Genomic DNA, 17,463 nt, shown 5'->3' with positions numbered 1-17,463 from the left:
ATGGAAAATATTATCCATTTCCAGTGAGTACTTCATATGGGTATCACATTCCATGTCTTTTCTATGAATGGAAGAGGGAGTAGAGAAAGAGGAATTTGGAACTGAAAATAAAAACTGTTAAATTAAATAAAAATAAAGAAAATAGGTGAGATTCAAGGTACAAGAGAAAGGGATGTGATTAATGGAGCAAGGATCACCAAAGAAAAGGGGAAAGGGGTTTGGGATCAAGGATGGTTTAGTGTCCTTATCTACAAATTGGGGAGATTAGATTGAGGTTAGACTGACCTCTAAGAGTCTTTAAAGCTTTAACATTCTATGAACTCTTTTTAGATTATTACTATTTTGTCTTTTCTTCTCGAAGAGGATCATGACATCTGAGAGGTGGTGTCATGACGTGTGAGTTGGAGTTCAGTGAAGGAGATATGGGAAAGATTATCTGCCTCACTTTCCCCTCCAGAGCCATCTGGGTCCAGTGGCCAAATATAGATCAAGACAACTGGATATGGTCCTAACTGAAATGGGAGAGCTTGGCTAAAATCTTCAACACATTTCAGTTTATTAAAAGAGATTATGGTGATTATAGTTAACAATTTAAAACACTATAATGCATTTATTGAATTAAATTCAGCATAAATTCTATATAAGAAATGATAGCTGTACTACTGTTCCCCTTCAAAATAAACAAGAATGACACATATTTTTTAAAAAATGATTTTAATGTTTATTAAGGAAACAATTTAGCAGCCCTGTATTACCAGAATTATACAGAACTTAACAAAACCTGAAGGCAATTACAGTTTTAAGCATTAGCATGCTGTTAACATACAGTAATTTTTCTACAATTGGAAAGTTGCTGAGGTTTGTGACATGCCACTGTAAATATAAGTATTATTAAAAATTACAAACTGTTTGGTAATTATTTTGATAACCTCCTGAGCAGCAGCTCCTATGAAAGAAAAATTAGAAAAGTAAATGTTTTAAACAGTTCACAATAGTTGCATAAAATTTAAAGAACTCCATCATATTAATTTTTTAGCACTTCCTAACTAGTCCTAAGATGCCAGATTTTTTATATTTCCATATAAAAAGAGGGGAACAATTCTTTTTTTTTTGGGGGGGGGGAAAGAACAATTCTTTATAAATTCTATATAGATCATGTTTTAAAAAGAATGAGTTATAAAAAGTATATTTTTTCTAAATATGATCAATAGAGAGACAGTGTGCCTAATGGATATAATGCTAGCCTCTGAATAAGGAAGACCTAGGTTTAAGCCACAATTCTTTTTTCTTTCTTTTTTCTCTCCCCCCCCCCTCCAATCCAGGCAAGTGAGGTTAAGTGACTTGCTCAGGGTCACACAGCTAGGAAGTGTTAAGTGGCTGAGATCACATTTGAACTCAGATCCTCTTGAATTTAAGCCCCCTAGCTGCCCCTAAGTCACATTTCTGACATATATTTGTGAATCTAAACAAGTCACTTAGCTTCTCGGTGCCCCCATACTAAATTTGTGTGTATGTTCATATATACATATATATGTATGCCTGTTATTAGGTGTATATATACAAATAAACACAAATATGTACACATATACACACTGAAAATGTATGTATATGAATTGTGTGTATGTGTGTGTATATACACACAAGTTGCCCAGTAGTTGGTGATTAGTATCAATAAAACTGTCTCCCTGCTCCAGTAAATGGCTGTTGTGGGGGGGGAGGGGGGAAGTGGGTGCTTGGGAAGAGAAAGATGGGACTTTTTTCTCTAAATAATATGTACTTCTAATCAGGAAGGCAAATAAGTTAAGCAGAGGCTGCCGCCTTTTTTTTCCTATTTGACATATTGTAAAAACTGCTTTGACTACTTCTTAAAAGTCCACTCAAAAAAAATTTCCACCTCACTGACTATTCTGCACAAAGCTTCAGCTTCAGAGATAGATTCACGACACAATTATATAGAATGAAAATGGAAACACAAGGAAGTCATATTTAAGTTTCAGTTTCATTTCAGGGGCAAAGAAAGAAGGTAACTGCCTGCTGTCAACTATGATTCAACTAGTTTTCCTTGCTGACTAGCCAGCTCTGCAAACAATCAGTTTTTATTTGTGGTGATTTTTTTTTTTCAGTCATGTGCAATTCTGGTTTGCCATTTCCTTCTCCAGCTCACTGTCAGATGAAGAAACAAAGGCAAACAGGATAAAGTGACTTGCCCAGGCTCCCATAGTAAGTATCTAAGGCCAGATTTGAACTCAGGAAGAGGAGTACTCCTGACTCCGGGATGCACTTTGGTACCTAGCTGCCCAGTCTGTGACTACTGAATAAGACCAAAATTTTGGTATAATACAACTTCCCTAAACTTGTGTATCCCAAGGGATTTAATCTTAATAAGCTGACCTATCCAGAAAAGAAGGATAAAACTCAAAGAAGCTTTTTAAAAAACCAAATTAGCAAGGTGTTTTGGGACAAGTCTCAGAGTTTTTTTTGGGGGGGAGGATTTCATATATAAAATGAAGGCAATTTTTTTATTAGGTAAGAATAACAATTTTTTGGGTTTAAATTCATGATTTAAGACCTAAGTGCGTCAGAAGATGATCCACTTCCAAATGAAGTGAGGTGATCTCTCACTAGGCCTTTCTTTCCAGTTTAGCAAGGCCTATCAGAGATTACATGGCAAAACCTTCAGGAATGCTGTGTCATTCCCTACACCATGAGGAGAGGGCTTTAGGCAATACCTATCCCCTAGAAACAACCTCTGATAGTTTGTTCTACTTTCTACTTCAGTTTATATGGCAAAAGGTTTTTACAAAGGTAAAATATTTGACTAAGTACTTCTCAAAAAGGACCTAAATGGAACATGAAAGGGTGAGCTCTTTTCACCAAACTCACCTCCCAAGAATGCTGCGATCGTATGAGGTTCAGCAGCTCCGTACCGACAGCTACCAAGAAAAACATCTTTAAGTTAGTCTTAAGTTATTAAAATAATTTGTTATTATTTTTCTACTTTTACTAAAAATAGAAATTACTTACAATTCATGGACATAATCATCTTTTACCATTACAGACAAACCATATTCTTGAAGGAAGCTGGTCAGGCAAGATTTCAATTTCCCTATATCATCTTCAACTTGATAGTTATAAACTCCTAATAAAAATAAATGTAAAGTATTTTGCACTTAGAGGCAAATTAACAATTGGCAACTAGCTTATATTTACTCCTTAGCTTCTTATAAGTGCTACTCACTCTTACATCCTCCATAATGCTCACAAAAGAGGCCTAATCAGGCTTGGAGACCACCTCTGATTGCAGTGAGAGAACAGCTGGTGAGGAAACCCCACCCCTGCTCTTTGTGCCTTTATTCTACATGCAGAGTCTCATCCAGTGGCCTGGAATGCTGAGGGCTTCAGTGGCCTAGCCAGGTCACCCAGCCAGAGTCTAGGAGACACAACATTCAAAGCCAGCTCTTCCCCATTCCGAGACTACACACACTGCAAGATCTGTCCTGCTTTAGGACATGAGCATCGTATGCAAAAACTCATTCTTATTCTTAGTGAGGTAATATATCGGGACTTATCTCCTCAAAGGAAAAAAGGGAACCACCCAAATGAAGTTTTAAAAACTATCTTGATCTAAATCTGCATTCATTTCTTAAACCTCTGGAGTCAAATATGATAGCTGGCATAAGTACAATAACAGACTCTTTTGTTAAACCTGTTAATTAAAATAGCAAGTCCCAGGAGAATAGGCAGTTAGACCATGGGATCATGCTATACAGCAGGAACCATAAATAATAGGACTAATTTGGTTAATAATCTCACTAGTATAATACAAGACCTTAAGATTGCAAATATTCTCTGGTTCCTATATGCTAAAACTGAGGTATGATAAATCTTGCATTTAGTCTGCCAAAAAAAAAAGTAAAGTTGCTCATATATTTCATATAGCTATTTACCCAGCATTTAGCAAATCAAGAATTAAATTCTTTTCAATCAAAGAACAAATACTTACTGGCATCTAGTATGTGGAAGGCCCTATACTAAATGCTATGAGAGACAAAAGTAAATAAAGTATATTTTAAACTCTGGGGGAGCTTACAATCCAGTAAATGGAGGAAAACCATTTATACAAATAGATAATAATTTACAAGGCTAGGTGAAAGCTCCATTTCTTCTTACCTATGTGAGTACAGATAAGGGATTTTCTGAGCTTCAGCTTCCTATTAGTAAAATGGAGATAATACCTATTTCTTATAGGACTGGTAGGATCATGTGAGAACACAAGTGAAGAACTTTGTAAACTTTAAAGCACTATCTAGCAATGGCCGCTGTAATTACTAATATAGGACAACTGAAACTATGAGACATCAAAAAAAAAGAATAATTTAGGGATGGGAGAGAGGAATCAGAGAAGACTACAAGGGGGAGGGAGCATCTGCAGCTAAGTTGATCTTTAACTATCAATCTACTTTGCAAACATTTGTATTTTTTTTAATTTAAAAGCAGTTCCTCATTATTGTGTATTGGATTTTCATTATTTTATTATAATGTATTATAATTTATTATGTTAGTACATTAAAAGCCAGAAGGGCTGCAAAATCTGTACAATGTTCTTAATCTAATCAGTTTCCCCTAAAAATTTTAACATAATAAGCATTCCTAATACAAATTCTCTGAGAGTACTTCCTGAATGTAATTCACAATTCTAAACTTTTATTAGTATCTGCTCTGCTAATGAAATGATTACCTGGATATCTTCCATACTGTTTTTGGAATCTATCAACAGCTCGGAGCATTAAGTACAACACTATCTCACTATCTGGATTATCCATGCTGGAAACTAAAAAAGGCAAAAAAGAAAGAAAAATCTTATTTGAATGTATCACATAATAAGAAACACTTTAGAGGAAAAAAAGATTGATAGACACAATTTAGTGTATGACCAGCACAGAAGAAGTGTATGACACAAAAGATAATTTCAGATAATTTCAGTTCTTAAATATCACATATCATTAAATACTAGAGTTATAGGAATAAGCCCTGGAATGAACATTCAAATTTTACATCATTACACATTAAGTCCATTTTCAGATGAAGAAGTTGTGGTCCACAGAGGCTCAGTGACCTGCCAACAGACAAAGGGGCAGCAGGGACAGAATGGCTTCCCATGAAAGAGCCAAGCCTTCTTTCCATTGTACCCCATTGCTGAGGCCTTAAAGAGACTCAGTGATCTACCCAGAGGGAGAGGGAGAGGAGGAGGGAGAGAGGGAGAAAAGGAGAGAGGAAGAGAAGGAGAGAGGGAGAGAGGGAGAGAAATCCTAGGAAGCCAGACTAATTTTCTAAAAAATCCAACAGAGGCTTCTTTTTAAAAAGCCCTCTTTTAAAAGGACATAAACTCTCTGAGGGCAGGATAGTTTTAAAATTTTGTTTCTGAGTTCCCAATGCCTGGCATAGCACCTGGCATATGATGGACACTCAACAAATGCTAGTGAAATCGGAAAAAAAAAACCAACCCATTTGTTCAATATTTACTGACTTTCTAATTCTGCTCTTTACTACTGTGTGACCAGATAACAGATTTTATAGTTGCTTCTGATATCACACATATAAACTGATAATCATAACTCAAATGAGTATGTGATGACATTTGTGGAAATATGTACAGAAGAATTGCACATATTTAACATATATTGGATTACTTGCTGTCTAGGAGAGGGAGTAAGGGGAAGGGAGGGGAAAAATTTAGAACACAAGATTTTGTAAGAGTGAGTGTTGAAAATCATCCATGTATACATTTTGAAAATAAAAAGCTTTAATTTTTTTTTAAAAAGAGTATATGAATACTTTCATTGCCCCTAATTATGGAAATCTCTTAATATGGAATCATGTCCCACTTTAGAGTAGACAACTAGATATGGGAAAGGAGAGCACCCCTGGCTACCCTTATATTAAAATTAAGGAAGAAAAAAGACACTAATCTGAAAGTTATCATTTTTTCCTAATTGAAACACAGTTAAACTTTAGTAATTTCATTTGTCTGTTTTTAATTAAAATAGTTTTTAACAATTCAAAATAATTTAAAATGTATTTTAATTGTCCTTCTTCATATAGAAGCATATACATAAACATACAAATATGTAAAATTAGCTTCTGAGTCGTTTCCCTCCCAAGTTCATGTCACCCCAAGCAGAGTGACTATAGCCTTCTGAATGCTAAAAATACAGTTTCTGTTTCTAAGAACTGTTGTGCTAGAAGCCTACTCTTTCATCTCAGAAAACAAGTCAAGCTGTTATCCAAATTTAGACAGGGTCACAGTAATGCAGACTTCACCTGAGCTCCTCAGAAGAGTAAAATTATTTACAGAATAAAAATGTTTCTCTTACGAGGTCTCCTATGACTGCATGCCAAGACTGAACTGTACAGAAAAACAGCTGAAACTATTTGAAAAGAATTGTTTAAAGGCAACAAGACAGCTGTTTGAAGATCCTATATACTCACTGATTTCATCCTTATTGATAGTGTCCAAGCCATATTCTTCAGCAAGGGATCGACACCTCACCACTCGAAGAAATGCCGAATTGCTGCCTAAATACAGGGAAACATTATCAAATTAAATGGTTGCAGCAGATTAATGTTTTAAATTACAAGTCATGGGGCAGCTAGGTGGCGCAGTGGATAGAGCACCAGCCTTGAATTCAGGAGGACCCGAGTTCAAATCTAGTCTCAGACACTTAACACTTCCTAACTCTGTGACCCTGGGCAAGTCACTTAACCCTAGCCTCAGGAGGGGAAAAAAAATTACAAGTCATTAGAGCTACATAATAGTCTACGTAAACCCTTCACAGAAATGTGCTATGAAAAGATTTGTTCCATCAAGAGGGAAAAGAATGTATTCTAAAAAGAATCTGAAATGGCTGACTGCATCTAGTTCAGTGTTTTGTCCTTTGTAAATGTACAATTCCATGTATGTGACAACAAAGGTTATTAAAAACATCAAGGTAGACTTCAATATTCCTGAGAGATAGGGACCGTATGGCTGTGTATTTCTTTTCAGGTATTAAAACCTAGAAAAAGGAATATTAAATTAAATAAAATCAATTAATATTCAAGTGTCTAACATGTGCAGAGCTCAGTATTACATGGATTCAATCTTTCAAACCTTCTGGGAATTTAAAACTTGAGAGAAAACTTGGATGTCGGTACACAAGGGACAAGGCACAGAGAGCAGCAGTGGTTGCAGGTTTGGTGGCTTTCCAGGTGCCCAGGCCTGACGTTTCTTAGAGATAGTAATAAGATGAGAGTTCTATGCATTGTTCCCTCCTTCCCAGCAAGTGAGTATGGGAAAAACTTCCCTGGGTGCAAGAGGTGGAGAATGATTCAATTACATGATTTCTGGGGGGCCATTTATTTTTATTTTCAAGCCTACTTTTTCTAAAAGTGGAAAATAAATCCGTAAAGAGGTGATATGGTACATAACAATTCCTGACAGGCTACAGTTACAAAATACTTTTGCACATACTTCCACAAATCACAGATAAGCTAACACAGACAGATCCATTTAAGATGGAGCCCTGTGACAGAGTCCAGATATCAAGATCCCATTTTAAAGAAGGGACTATGCCTCAGGGAAGCAAAGGATCCCTGACAAAGCTGGGACAGGAACCCGTACCATCAGGATAAACATGTTCGACATTTGTACAAAAATGACTGACCTTGTTAGTTTTAAGTAATATGAAAAATCATAGGCTTTTATTTCTATCCAGAAAAGAACTTAAAAAATCTAACCCTCATTTTACAGATTTTACAAAGGCATGGAGAAATTCACAACCTGCTCGGTCACACCGCCACCAAGCAGAATAATCAAGATGTGCACTAAATGCTCTTAATCCACATTTAGGACTTTGACACTGCCCCAGCACAATACCCTCATTCTTATACTGTACCTCGTTTAATAATCATGAATGTAGTTACACTGCACTTTAAGACTTACAAAATGCTTTGCAAATATTATATCATTTTATCCTCACAACAACCCTGGAAATTATTATCTCCATTCTACAAATGAGGAAACTAAGAAAGGCAGAGGTGATTTATTAGCTAAGTCACCCAACTAGTATATGAAACCAGAATCAAACTCAACTTTCTCTGATTTCAGGTCTAGTGCTCTTACCACTGCACCAATTAATTCCTCCTAATTTTAATAATAAAAGTCTAACATTTGTTGAAACTCTAATTTTTACACAATATACAGAGTTCATTTCTATTAATTCTATTTACCTTAGAGTGAGGAACCAGGATTAAGCATATCACTTCATAAATCACAGATCCTCCAGGCTGGAAGGGCTTGGATCTATCTAGTTCAACCACATCCGAAGAAGAAATTCCTCCACACCTCACCAAACCAATGTTTATGCAATCCAGGCTTCAAGAGGCCAGATCCTGCTGCTTCCCAGGCCCAACACTTTACTTTGGGATCTTTCTAATACTGGAAAGTTTTTTCCAGCACCCATAACTCTTATCTATTTTTCAGAAGAGCCAAACAAAATAAATAACCCTTCTTCCAAGTGACAGACTTCTAAATGATAGGATAGCTCCTGGGGCCTCAATTATCCTATTGTCTAAGAGAAATATCCTCGGTTTTATCCAATGCCACCCAGGATTGAACACAGAACTCCAGAGATAGAGTCAGATCCTGGCAGAGTAACAATCTCTAGACTATCTCTTCTCCAGGCCTAGATTCTACCTTTCTCTTAACTCAGCCTAAGATTACAATTAGATTTTTTGGCTTTCAAATCAACAAAGTTTTCAGTTCACTAAAATCCCCAAATCTTTTTGACACTAAGAATTGTCAAGTTATTCTTACCTATCTTGTATTTATTAAGTTGATTTTTCTGGAACAAAGTCTAAAATTTTACATTTTATCCAATTAAATTTCATCTCATCAGAATCAGCCCAATGTTTTATTCTAGTCTATTGAGAACTTTTTGGATCTTGTCATCCAACAAGGTCAGCTATCTCTTTCTGTTAATTTTTTTGTTAACTTCATCATTCATAATTGTGCCATCTACACCTTTATGTAATGCTCTGATGATGAAAAAGGTTAAATGGCAAAGGGTTTAGCCTAGACCCCTGGAGCACAGCACAAAAGACTGCCTGCCAAAGGACTTAATGATGACCTTTGTTTGAGTGTCACCATCTGAACAATTCTGAAACCATCTAATTGTACTCTCATTTCATCCCAATCTTTCAATTCCACCCCACCCCCAAGAACAAGATAATGTTTAAAGTTTTTTGCTAAATCTGGAACTGTGCCCAAAGGGTTATCAAACTCTGCATATCCTTTGATCCAGAGTCTCTCTGCTGGGCCTATATCCCAAAAAGATCATAATAAAGGGAAAAAGACCCACATGTGTAAAAAATGTTTATAGCAGCCATTTTTGTAGTGGCAAAGAACTAGAAACCGAGCAGATGCTCATCAGTTGGGGAACGGTTGAATAAGCTATGGAATATTATCATCCTATAAGAAATGATCAGCAGGATGATTTCAGAAAGGCCTGGAGAAACTTCAATGAACTGATGCTGAGTGAAGTATCACCAAGAGAACACTGAACATAGTGAAGATTCTGTGATGATCAACATGACTCTTTTCAACAATAAGGGGATTCAAGGCAATCCAATAGACTCATGATGAAAAAAGCCATCTGCACTCAGAGAACTATGGAGATTGAATGTGGATCAATGCACACTATTTACACCTTTTTTGTTGCTGTTGGTTTTTTTTTTCCCTCTCATGTTTTTTACGTTTTGATCTGATTTTTTTTCTTTTTTGTTCAGCAGAGTGTATATGGAAATATATTTAGAAGAACTGCACACATTTAACCTATCAGATTGCTTGTTGTTTTGAAGAGAAAGGAAAAGAAAGGAGAGGAAGAAAAATCTGGAAGGCTTTGTGAAGGTAAATGTTGAAAACTATCTTTGCATGTATTTGTATGTAAAATAAACTACCATTAAACATAAAATATAAAAAAAAACCTTTGCTAAAACATAAATATACCACTGTCCTGATCTACTAGTCTAATAATCCAGGCTAGTCTGGCATAATGCCCTCTTGATGAAGCAATGTTGGCTCCTAATCATTACTGTTGGTACAATGCCTAGTAGATGCTTAATAAATGCTTCTTGACTGACTACTTTCTTTTCCTTGCTCACTGATAAACATGTCTTTAGTAACATGTTCTAGAATTTTTCCAGGTTTTGAAGTCAAGTTTCCTGATCTATCTAATGTGCAGATCTCATGTGTTCCTGGCCATTGTTTATCCTCCATTCTTGTGACCCCTTTCCTATTCCCCAAAGTCTTTCAAAGATCTATAACATGACTGAGCAACTTTATCTGCTCATGCTTTTAGTATCCTAGAATAAACGTAATCTGGATCTGGTGTCTTAAACTTATCAAGCACAACCAGATGCTTTCTTCTTTGCTTTTTACTTATATTAGATACCAACTCTATTGGTTACTTTGGTTCTGTTATTTGTATTCCAAAGAAGTTTTTTTTTGGGTAGAGAAAACATGAGTAAAATAAAATTTGAATAGCTTTTCTCCAATGGTCACTCTTATCCATTCAAACTGTAGACCCATCCCTGGTAGTCTCTTGTTTTCTCTAATGCTGCTTTTACCAGTTTTATTAATGCCTTTTGCTGTAATATACCATTCATTTTGCCCATTCCTGCTAGTCTCTTCTTTTTTTAAATACTGCTTATAATAGCTTTATTGATGCCTTTTACTTTAATATAACATTCATTTTGCATATATTTTCTCCAGCCTTCTATAGAGACAGGAAAAAACAACAACAAAACACCTAATTGAAACCCTTAACAAATAGACCATGTCAATTGTGTGCTCAGTAGTACCTGGCACTTTAGTGGGGGCTCTACATATGCCTGGCAAATTTAAGTGAGTTAAGCAACAACATGTCTTCTCTTTCTGCCTCAATTAATCTTCCTACAAAGACTCTCCACGTGCTTCTTTTTCTGCTCCTTTAGCTTCTAGATTTCCACACAACTCCATCTTCTTCACTTACAATGTTATTCTAGCCTCACTTTATCCTGTTCCTTCTCAATAAGAGAACTGGAATATGGCTGATTCCAAATGTGGTTTTAATTCTATCGCGTCTCAGTGATATTTGTGAAGAAAAACCTGCCTCTTCAAATCAGAGTGTCTTGCTTGTTATTGAAATAAAAAAGCTGTTGAAAAAATCCTATTACGGTCCCACCCAAACCAAGGTTTCTTTTGTTTAAAACTAACTTTTAAGAAATAAAAGAAAATATTATCAATCTTTTGGACAATAATCCATAGGACTTGATATACTCTTCATTGTATTCCAATCACAAAAGTTAAAATGAGCAAAGATAGTTTTTAGGACTTAGTAAATAAGTTGAAGAGAGCTTGAATGTTATCTAAGAATTCAACACACATTTTAAATAATCAATTGTTCTAATTTTTCCCACATTACTTAGAATGAACAAAGAAAGGAATTTTGTATAAATATAAATAGTATTTAATTTTAATTTCATTTCAATGTATTATAGATATATTTACTCAATAGCTGTTTTGTACTACTGCCTTATATAGTATTGTACTAGTGCCTTATATATATTAAATACTTATTAATCAACTGTTGGCAAAGTGAATATTTCCATTTTTTCAAATGAAAATTTACACACATAACTAATTATCATAGTTGCATATATTTAGGCAAAGTTTCATCAACAGAGATACCTATGCAGATTTCGAATCATTTAAACTACCTGACAGTCTTCCTGGCAACATACTATGTGTACATTACAACAAGCAAAATAATAAAGCAAATGAAATCAAGGCAACTTACAGAGTAATTTTAATTCTCTCTGTGAAATGGATTCTGGTGCCTGTAAAAAGACAAATGATTGTTTTGTTCCAGAACAAAAGCAGAGCTTAAAAAAGAATTCAATGAGCAATAGAGTCAATAACAGATTAGAGGAGCCTTTCCCAGTACCTGGGAGAATATTTCTAAAATGAGGTTGTATAAAATAAAGCAGAGCCTGGGCCAACAACTCACCTGACCTATAGACTGGAGTAATTTGGCAGCATGATTACCCACAGCAGCAGCATCTGTTTTTGCTTTTTCACGGTAACTAGAAAACAGGAAATTAAAAATAGCTACTTTGAGTACAGTTTAAAGCACTCTTAAAATTAATATCCTGAAACTAGACAACAAAAGGCATCTTAAAAGCACTAGGTTCCAAGAGTTAAGAAATAAGGGTTTTTGGTTCTGGCTCCAGAAGTTGCTAATAATCTAGGACCTTTGGCAAGTCACAAAATTCGAGCCTGAATCATCTGTAAAAACAAGGGACTTACTTGAATGATTTCTTTCTAGGTATAAGTCTTTGGTCATATATATACCATGTGCAGAAATTAAAATAGTTCCAATGCTATTTGAAATCCAGTCTTTACTATGTATTAATAATCCACAACGTGTGCTAGACATTTTGAGGCAAATAGCCCAATATACCCATGAAATATAAGAAGATGCAAAGAAAGATCTCAAGTATGTTGAATGAATCTTCTGGGGAAAATCTACCAGAACAAACAATAGATGCAACATCTATCTTCTCATAGAGAGGTAATGAACTCAAGATACAGCATGGCACTTTTGGACATGATCAATTGGGATCAACTAACTATACATATTTGTTAGAGAGATTTTGGTTTTATTTTTCTTAGTCTGGGAGGAGACAGAGTAGGTTGTGGGAAGCAAGGGTTATGATTGCCAAAAAATGAAAGAATAGGTCATTGAAACATGTTTTGAAATGCACAGAAGAGAACAGAAGGGAGGATAGAAGTATAGACAAGCAGGACAGTTTTTGAAAGTAACGTGTTTGGAATTGTACACTATTTCAAAGTCTGATTCTTTTTGTACAGCAAAATAAGTGTTTGGACATGGTGGGAGAAGGGGTGGAAGGAAGGAGGGAAAAGTTGGAACAAAAGGTTTTGCAATTGTCAATGCTGAAAAATTACCTATGCATAAATCTTGTAAATAAAAAAGCTATAATTAAAAAAAAACTGCTTCACCAAAAAAAAAAAAAAAATATATATATATATATATAAAACATACTTAAAAGAAAAGCAATAATTACATAAGAGATTCATAGTTTCACATGCATAACCCTCCTGGTTGTACTGTATAAAAGGAAGTGTTTATTTTGGTTGTTTTTTAAAGAATATTAAAAAAAAAAAAAAAAAAAAAAAAAAAGGAAAAAATCTCTGGGAAGAATATGAACACAAAATGTACAGTATGAGATATTATGGACAGCTCATGATTTGTACCAAGGAAAAATCTGTATCAAGATCAAAGATTCAATTAAAAGAAAAAAAAAATACATATGAAGCATCATTTTCACCCTAGAAATCCAAAAAACTTCATATAATTTATTTAGTCTCTTACTTGAATCAGTGAAAGACATTATTAGAATTTTATACATGGAGAACTAGTGGAACAGTAAGGTTAAAGATCTTTTCCAATATTACATATTAAAAAAAAAACTACTTACATATTTTGTAATTTTATAAATTTTCCAGAATCTGCAATCATATCAGGAATAGTGCCTCGAACAGGTAAGTTTCCTTGACCTTCCCTTGCCACAAACTCTTTTAAAGCCCTTGCCAAAATCCAAAAGGATGGACTCTATGAGCACATTAAAAAAAAAAAAAAAAAAATGCCAACTAAAATTTCACTTTGTAACATGTACTTTTAGGTGACAGTGATCTTAAAGACTCTTATTGCAAGGACAAATGTTGAAAATTATCCATACATATGTTTTGAAAATAAAAATAATTTTTAAAAAAAGAGAATCTTATTACCTGTTTGGTAATATTGATACAGTGATCATCATTAAAAATGTCTTCAATACTGCTTGGTATCTAGAAAAGAACAGAGAATGCATTGATTTCTATTTTCTATGTAAGAACAAGGAAAGAAAACTGAGATTAAACACTGAAGAACCTGGATTCCAACTGGGGCTTCTATTGTGCAACTTGTACAAGTCATTAAACTTCTGAAGCCTCAGTTTCCTCTTCTGTAAAATGAAGGGTTAGACTAAATGGCTCTGAAGTCCCTTCTAGCTCTGGATTTCCTCTTTCACCTCTGGAGGAGGAAGTTGAAAGAAATGAAAAAGGCTTCTTTTGTGGCCTCTTATTTGAGCTAAGCCCCCAAAAGCTAGCAAACTGTACGTGCCAAATGATCTCATGATACCATAGCTAGATTTATGCTCCAGAGATCGAGGAAAGAAGAAAAGCATCTACATGTAAAACAAAGTATTCATAGCAGCTCTTTTTTTGTGGTGTCAAAGAAATAGAAACCGAGGGGGATGCCCATTAACCAGGAAATGGGTGAACAAGTTATGGTATATAAATGTGATCAAGCACTATTGTGACAGTATCAGAGGAAGATTTGTATAAACTGATACAACATAAGGTCAGGACAACAATTTATACAATAACAGCAATATTTTAAAGACAAAAAAACTTTAAAAAATAGAGGGAAGTCTTATACATGTCACAAAGCCTAAGAACTCAAGATGAAACATGTTACCTGCTTTCTGATAGAAAGATGCCAGACTCAAAGTACAGACTGAGACATAAATTTTTTTTGGGGGGGGAATGGTCAGTGTAGGAATTCATGTTGCTTGACTATACATGTTTGTAACAGAAGCTTAATTTTTCTTCCTTTCCCAATTTGGGCAAGGGGGAGTAGGAAAGAGGGTCAAAAATGAATGTGACTCTAAAGATAAAAATAAAATGCAATTAAAAAAAGAAGAAAATACATGTGAGAGAGAAGGAAGGCCAGAGAAGATCTCAGAGTATGAATTATGTCTGTCTGACATAGAAGAGAAGGGAAAAAGAGTACATGATAACACTAGGAAGTAGTAGGGAATAGAGAAGGGAAGATGAGAGGGAGTTCTCATCATATGGGGCTCCATTCTCTTCAGTGACATAGGAGGCTAAATCATCTGCTCTAAGTATGAGGCATAATAATGGAGCTGGGGCTTAAGAAAAGTGAAAAAGGTTTAGAATGTAAAAAAATACCTGCTAGTGCTAAAATGGACTTAACAGCTCTGAATTTTTCCAACTTTATGAAATCTAAAGAATAACCTCACAAAGATCATACTGATCAAAAATGGAGGGGTATATTAAATATTTCTTACTGGGTGTGACACAGAGACACAAGTTTCCCAAGTGTTAATTACAATTACTGATTCAAATATAGCGTGTGTGTGTGTGTGTGTGTGTGTGTGTGTGTGTGTGTGTGTGTGTAGAATGTTTACAGTACTGACACTACTTCTAAAGACATATCTTTACAACAGTATTTCATAGCTCATTTATAGAGCACTTTTGAATTTAAAAAGTTTTTCAATATTATTTAAGCCAAACATCTACTTCCATTTTACATAAGAGAACACTGAAGCTAAGATAGGTTTAAAAAACTTGCCTAAGATTACATAGTTCTGTGCTAAGAACTCAGGTGCCTCATTTACAAATTTTACATTCCTTTTATTGTATCAAAATGACACAAAATTATGCAGGCTATCTGCGATATGAAGGCACTATGGTAGACATGGATGGGGCAGATTGGGGTCCCAGCTCTTGCTGTTTTGTCCTTCATTCTCAAGAGGCTCATGACATCAGGGAGGTCATCCATGACATGCAAGTGAACTGAACTGCAGTGAGGGAGGGCCGTGCAAGGTCACCTGTCTCACTTTCCCTCCGGAGCCATCTGAGTCCAGTGGCCAAACATAGATCAAGATGACTAGAGATGGCCTTGGATGAAAGAGGAGACGTTGGCTTTTTTAATCTAAGGTCTCTGACAGATCTCAATTTGACTGAGGCCACACTCATTCAGTGATTACAGCTAGGTAGCAATTGAGGCAATGAATCTCCTCTTTCATGTCGCCCAAAAAATCTGAATAAATGAATGAATGAATCTGGGAAGGAAAGACCCTCAGGGTTTCTGGCTAAAGCAGGTCTGCCACCTAATGAGAGAATAGATAGGATGAAAACATCTATAAAGTATTTAGCAGTATTTGGCATGTAGTAACTACGATATAAATGCTCATTTCCATCCTTTTTCTCCCTTCATCTAGTTTCTTCATGTGTTAAATAGGGATAATATTTATAGCACATATATCCTAGAGTTATGAAACTACTGTTATGAATATCTGTATAAGGGTGAATATGAATAAAATTGACATTAAAAAAATAATATATTGAGGTTTTGTAAATGGCTATGTGTTTATTGCAGAGGTAAAGAAAGGATAGAGTAATTCTAAATACTTTAGAGATATTTTTTTATTAAGTCTCCTCTGAGAGGAAACTTTGATGTTCCTAATAGGGCTTGGCAATGACAGAGTGAAATGAAAAGAAATCCTGGAATGTTCTGGAGTCCTTTGAAGGATCATGGCTCAGTTAAATCCTGACCTGCAGGGGACACTGCTGAGTGGCCAAGTGGTTATTCCTGGAGTGATTACTCAGTATTTGTGCAGTTGAAGAGACCCAACAGCACTTTTTCGACTTTGGGACCATCTGATGAGTTGTACTATTTTATAATGCCCCACGAGCCTTAACTAGACAGGTTCTCTCTCCCAAACAATTCCAATTTCAATTTATTTTTTAAAATCATAAACATTTTGAAACAAAATTTTATTAAGAATTTATCATAATTCCAACATTAGGGATAAAAATTCATTATTCGGAAAAAACTGTTGGGAAAACTGGAAATTAGTATGGCAGAAATTAGATATGGATCCACACTTAACACCATATACCAAGATAAGATCAAAATGGGTCCATGATTTAGGCATAAAGAGGGAGATAATAAATAGATTAGAGGAACAGAGGATAATCTACCTCTCAGACTTGTGGAGGAGGAAGGAATTTATGACCAGAGGAGAACTAGAGATCATTATTGATCACAAAATAGAAGATTTTGATTACATCAAACTAAAAAGTTTCTGTACAAATAATACTAATGCAAACAAGATTAGAAGGGAAGTAACAAATTGGGAAAATATTTTTAAAAACAAAGGTTCTGACAAAGGTCTCATTTCCAAAATATATAGAGAACTGACCCTAATTTATAAGAAACCGAACCATTCTCCAATTGATAAATGGTCAAAGGATATGAACAGACAATTCTCAGAGGAAGAAATTGAAACTATATCCACTCACATGAAAGAGTGTTCCAAATCACTACTGATCAGAGAAATGCAAATTAAGACCACTCTGAGATACCACTACACACCTGTCAGATTGGCTAAGATGACAGGAACAAATAATGACAAATGTTGGAGGGGATGTGGGGAAACTGGGACACTAATACATTGCTGGTGGAGTTGTGAAAGAATCCAGCCATTCTGGAGAGCAATCTGGAATTATGCCCA

General features: G+C 35.2%; 1 protein-coding gene across 3 annotated transcripts in view; it reads right to left on the bottom strand.

The window, feature by feature from the left end:
• Positions 1 to 697: 697 nt before the first annotated feature.
• NAE1 (NEDD8 activating enzyme E1 subunit 1) overlaps positions 698 to 17,463 on the bottom strand; it is a 40,505-nt gene continuing 23,739 nt past the window's right edge. For 2 of the 3 annotated variants that reach the window (XM_074286532.1, XM_074286533.1), the window contains 9 exons: positions 13,889 to 13,948; positions 13,579 to 13,712; positions 12,087 to 12,162; positions 11,877 to 11,916; positions 6,490 to 6,576; positions 4,739 to 4,831; positions 3,025 to 3,139; positions 2,884 to 2,933; positions 698 to 946 (listed from right to left, as the gene is read on the bottom strand). In XM_074286532.1, the coding sequence (XP_074142633.1) occupies positions 837 to 946; positions 2,884 to 2,933; positions 3,025 to 3,139; positions 4,739 to 4,831; positions 6,490 to 6,576; positions 11,877 to 11,916; positions 12,087 to 12,162; positions 13,579 to 13,712; positions 13,889 to 13,948 (765 nt within the window). In that variant the 3' untranslated portion in view covers positions 698 to 836. Of the gene's footprint in view, positions 947 to 2,883; positions 2,934 to 3,024; positions 3,140 to 3,256; positions 3,431 to 4,738; positions 4,832 to 6,489; positions 6,577 to 11,876; positions 11,917 to 12,086; positions 12,163 to 13,578; positions 13,713 to 13,888; positions 13,949 to 17,463 lie in introns of those variants that run through there. The other variant, XM_074286534.1, reaches the window with a different exon arrangement.

The sequence above is a fragment of the Sminthopsis crassicaudata genome, chromosome 2 (assembly GCF_048593235.1).
Source record: "Sminthopsis crassicaudata isolate SCR6 chromosome 2, ASM4859323v1, whole genome shotgun sequence".
NCBI lineage: Eukaryota > Metazoa > Chordata > Mammalia > Dasyuromorphia > Dasyuridae > Sminthopsis > Sminthopsis crassicaudata.
The sequence above is the reverse complement of the archived record's forward strand: the minus strand, read 5'-3'. Positions and strand labels throughout refer to the sequence as shown.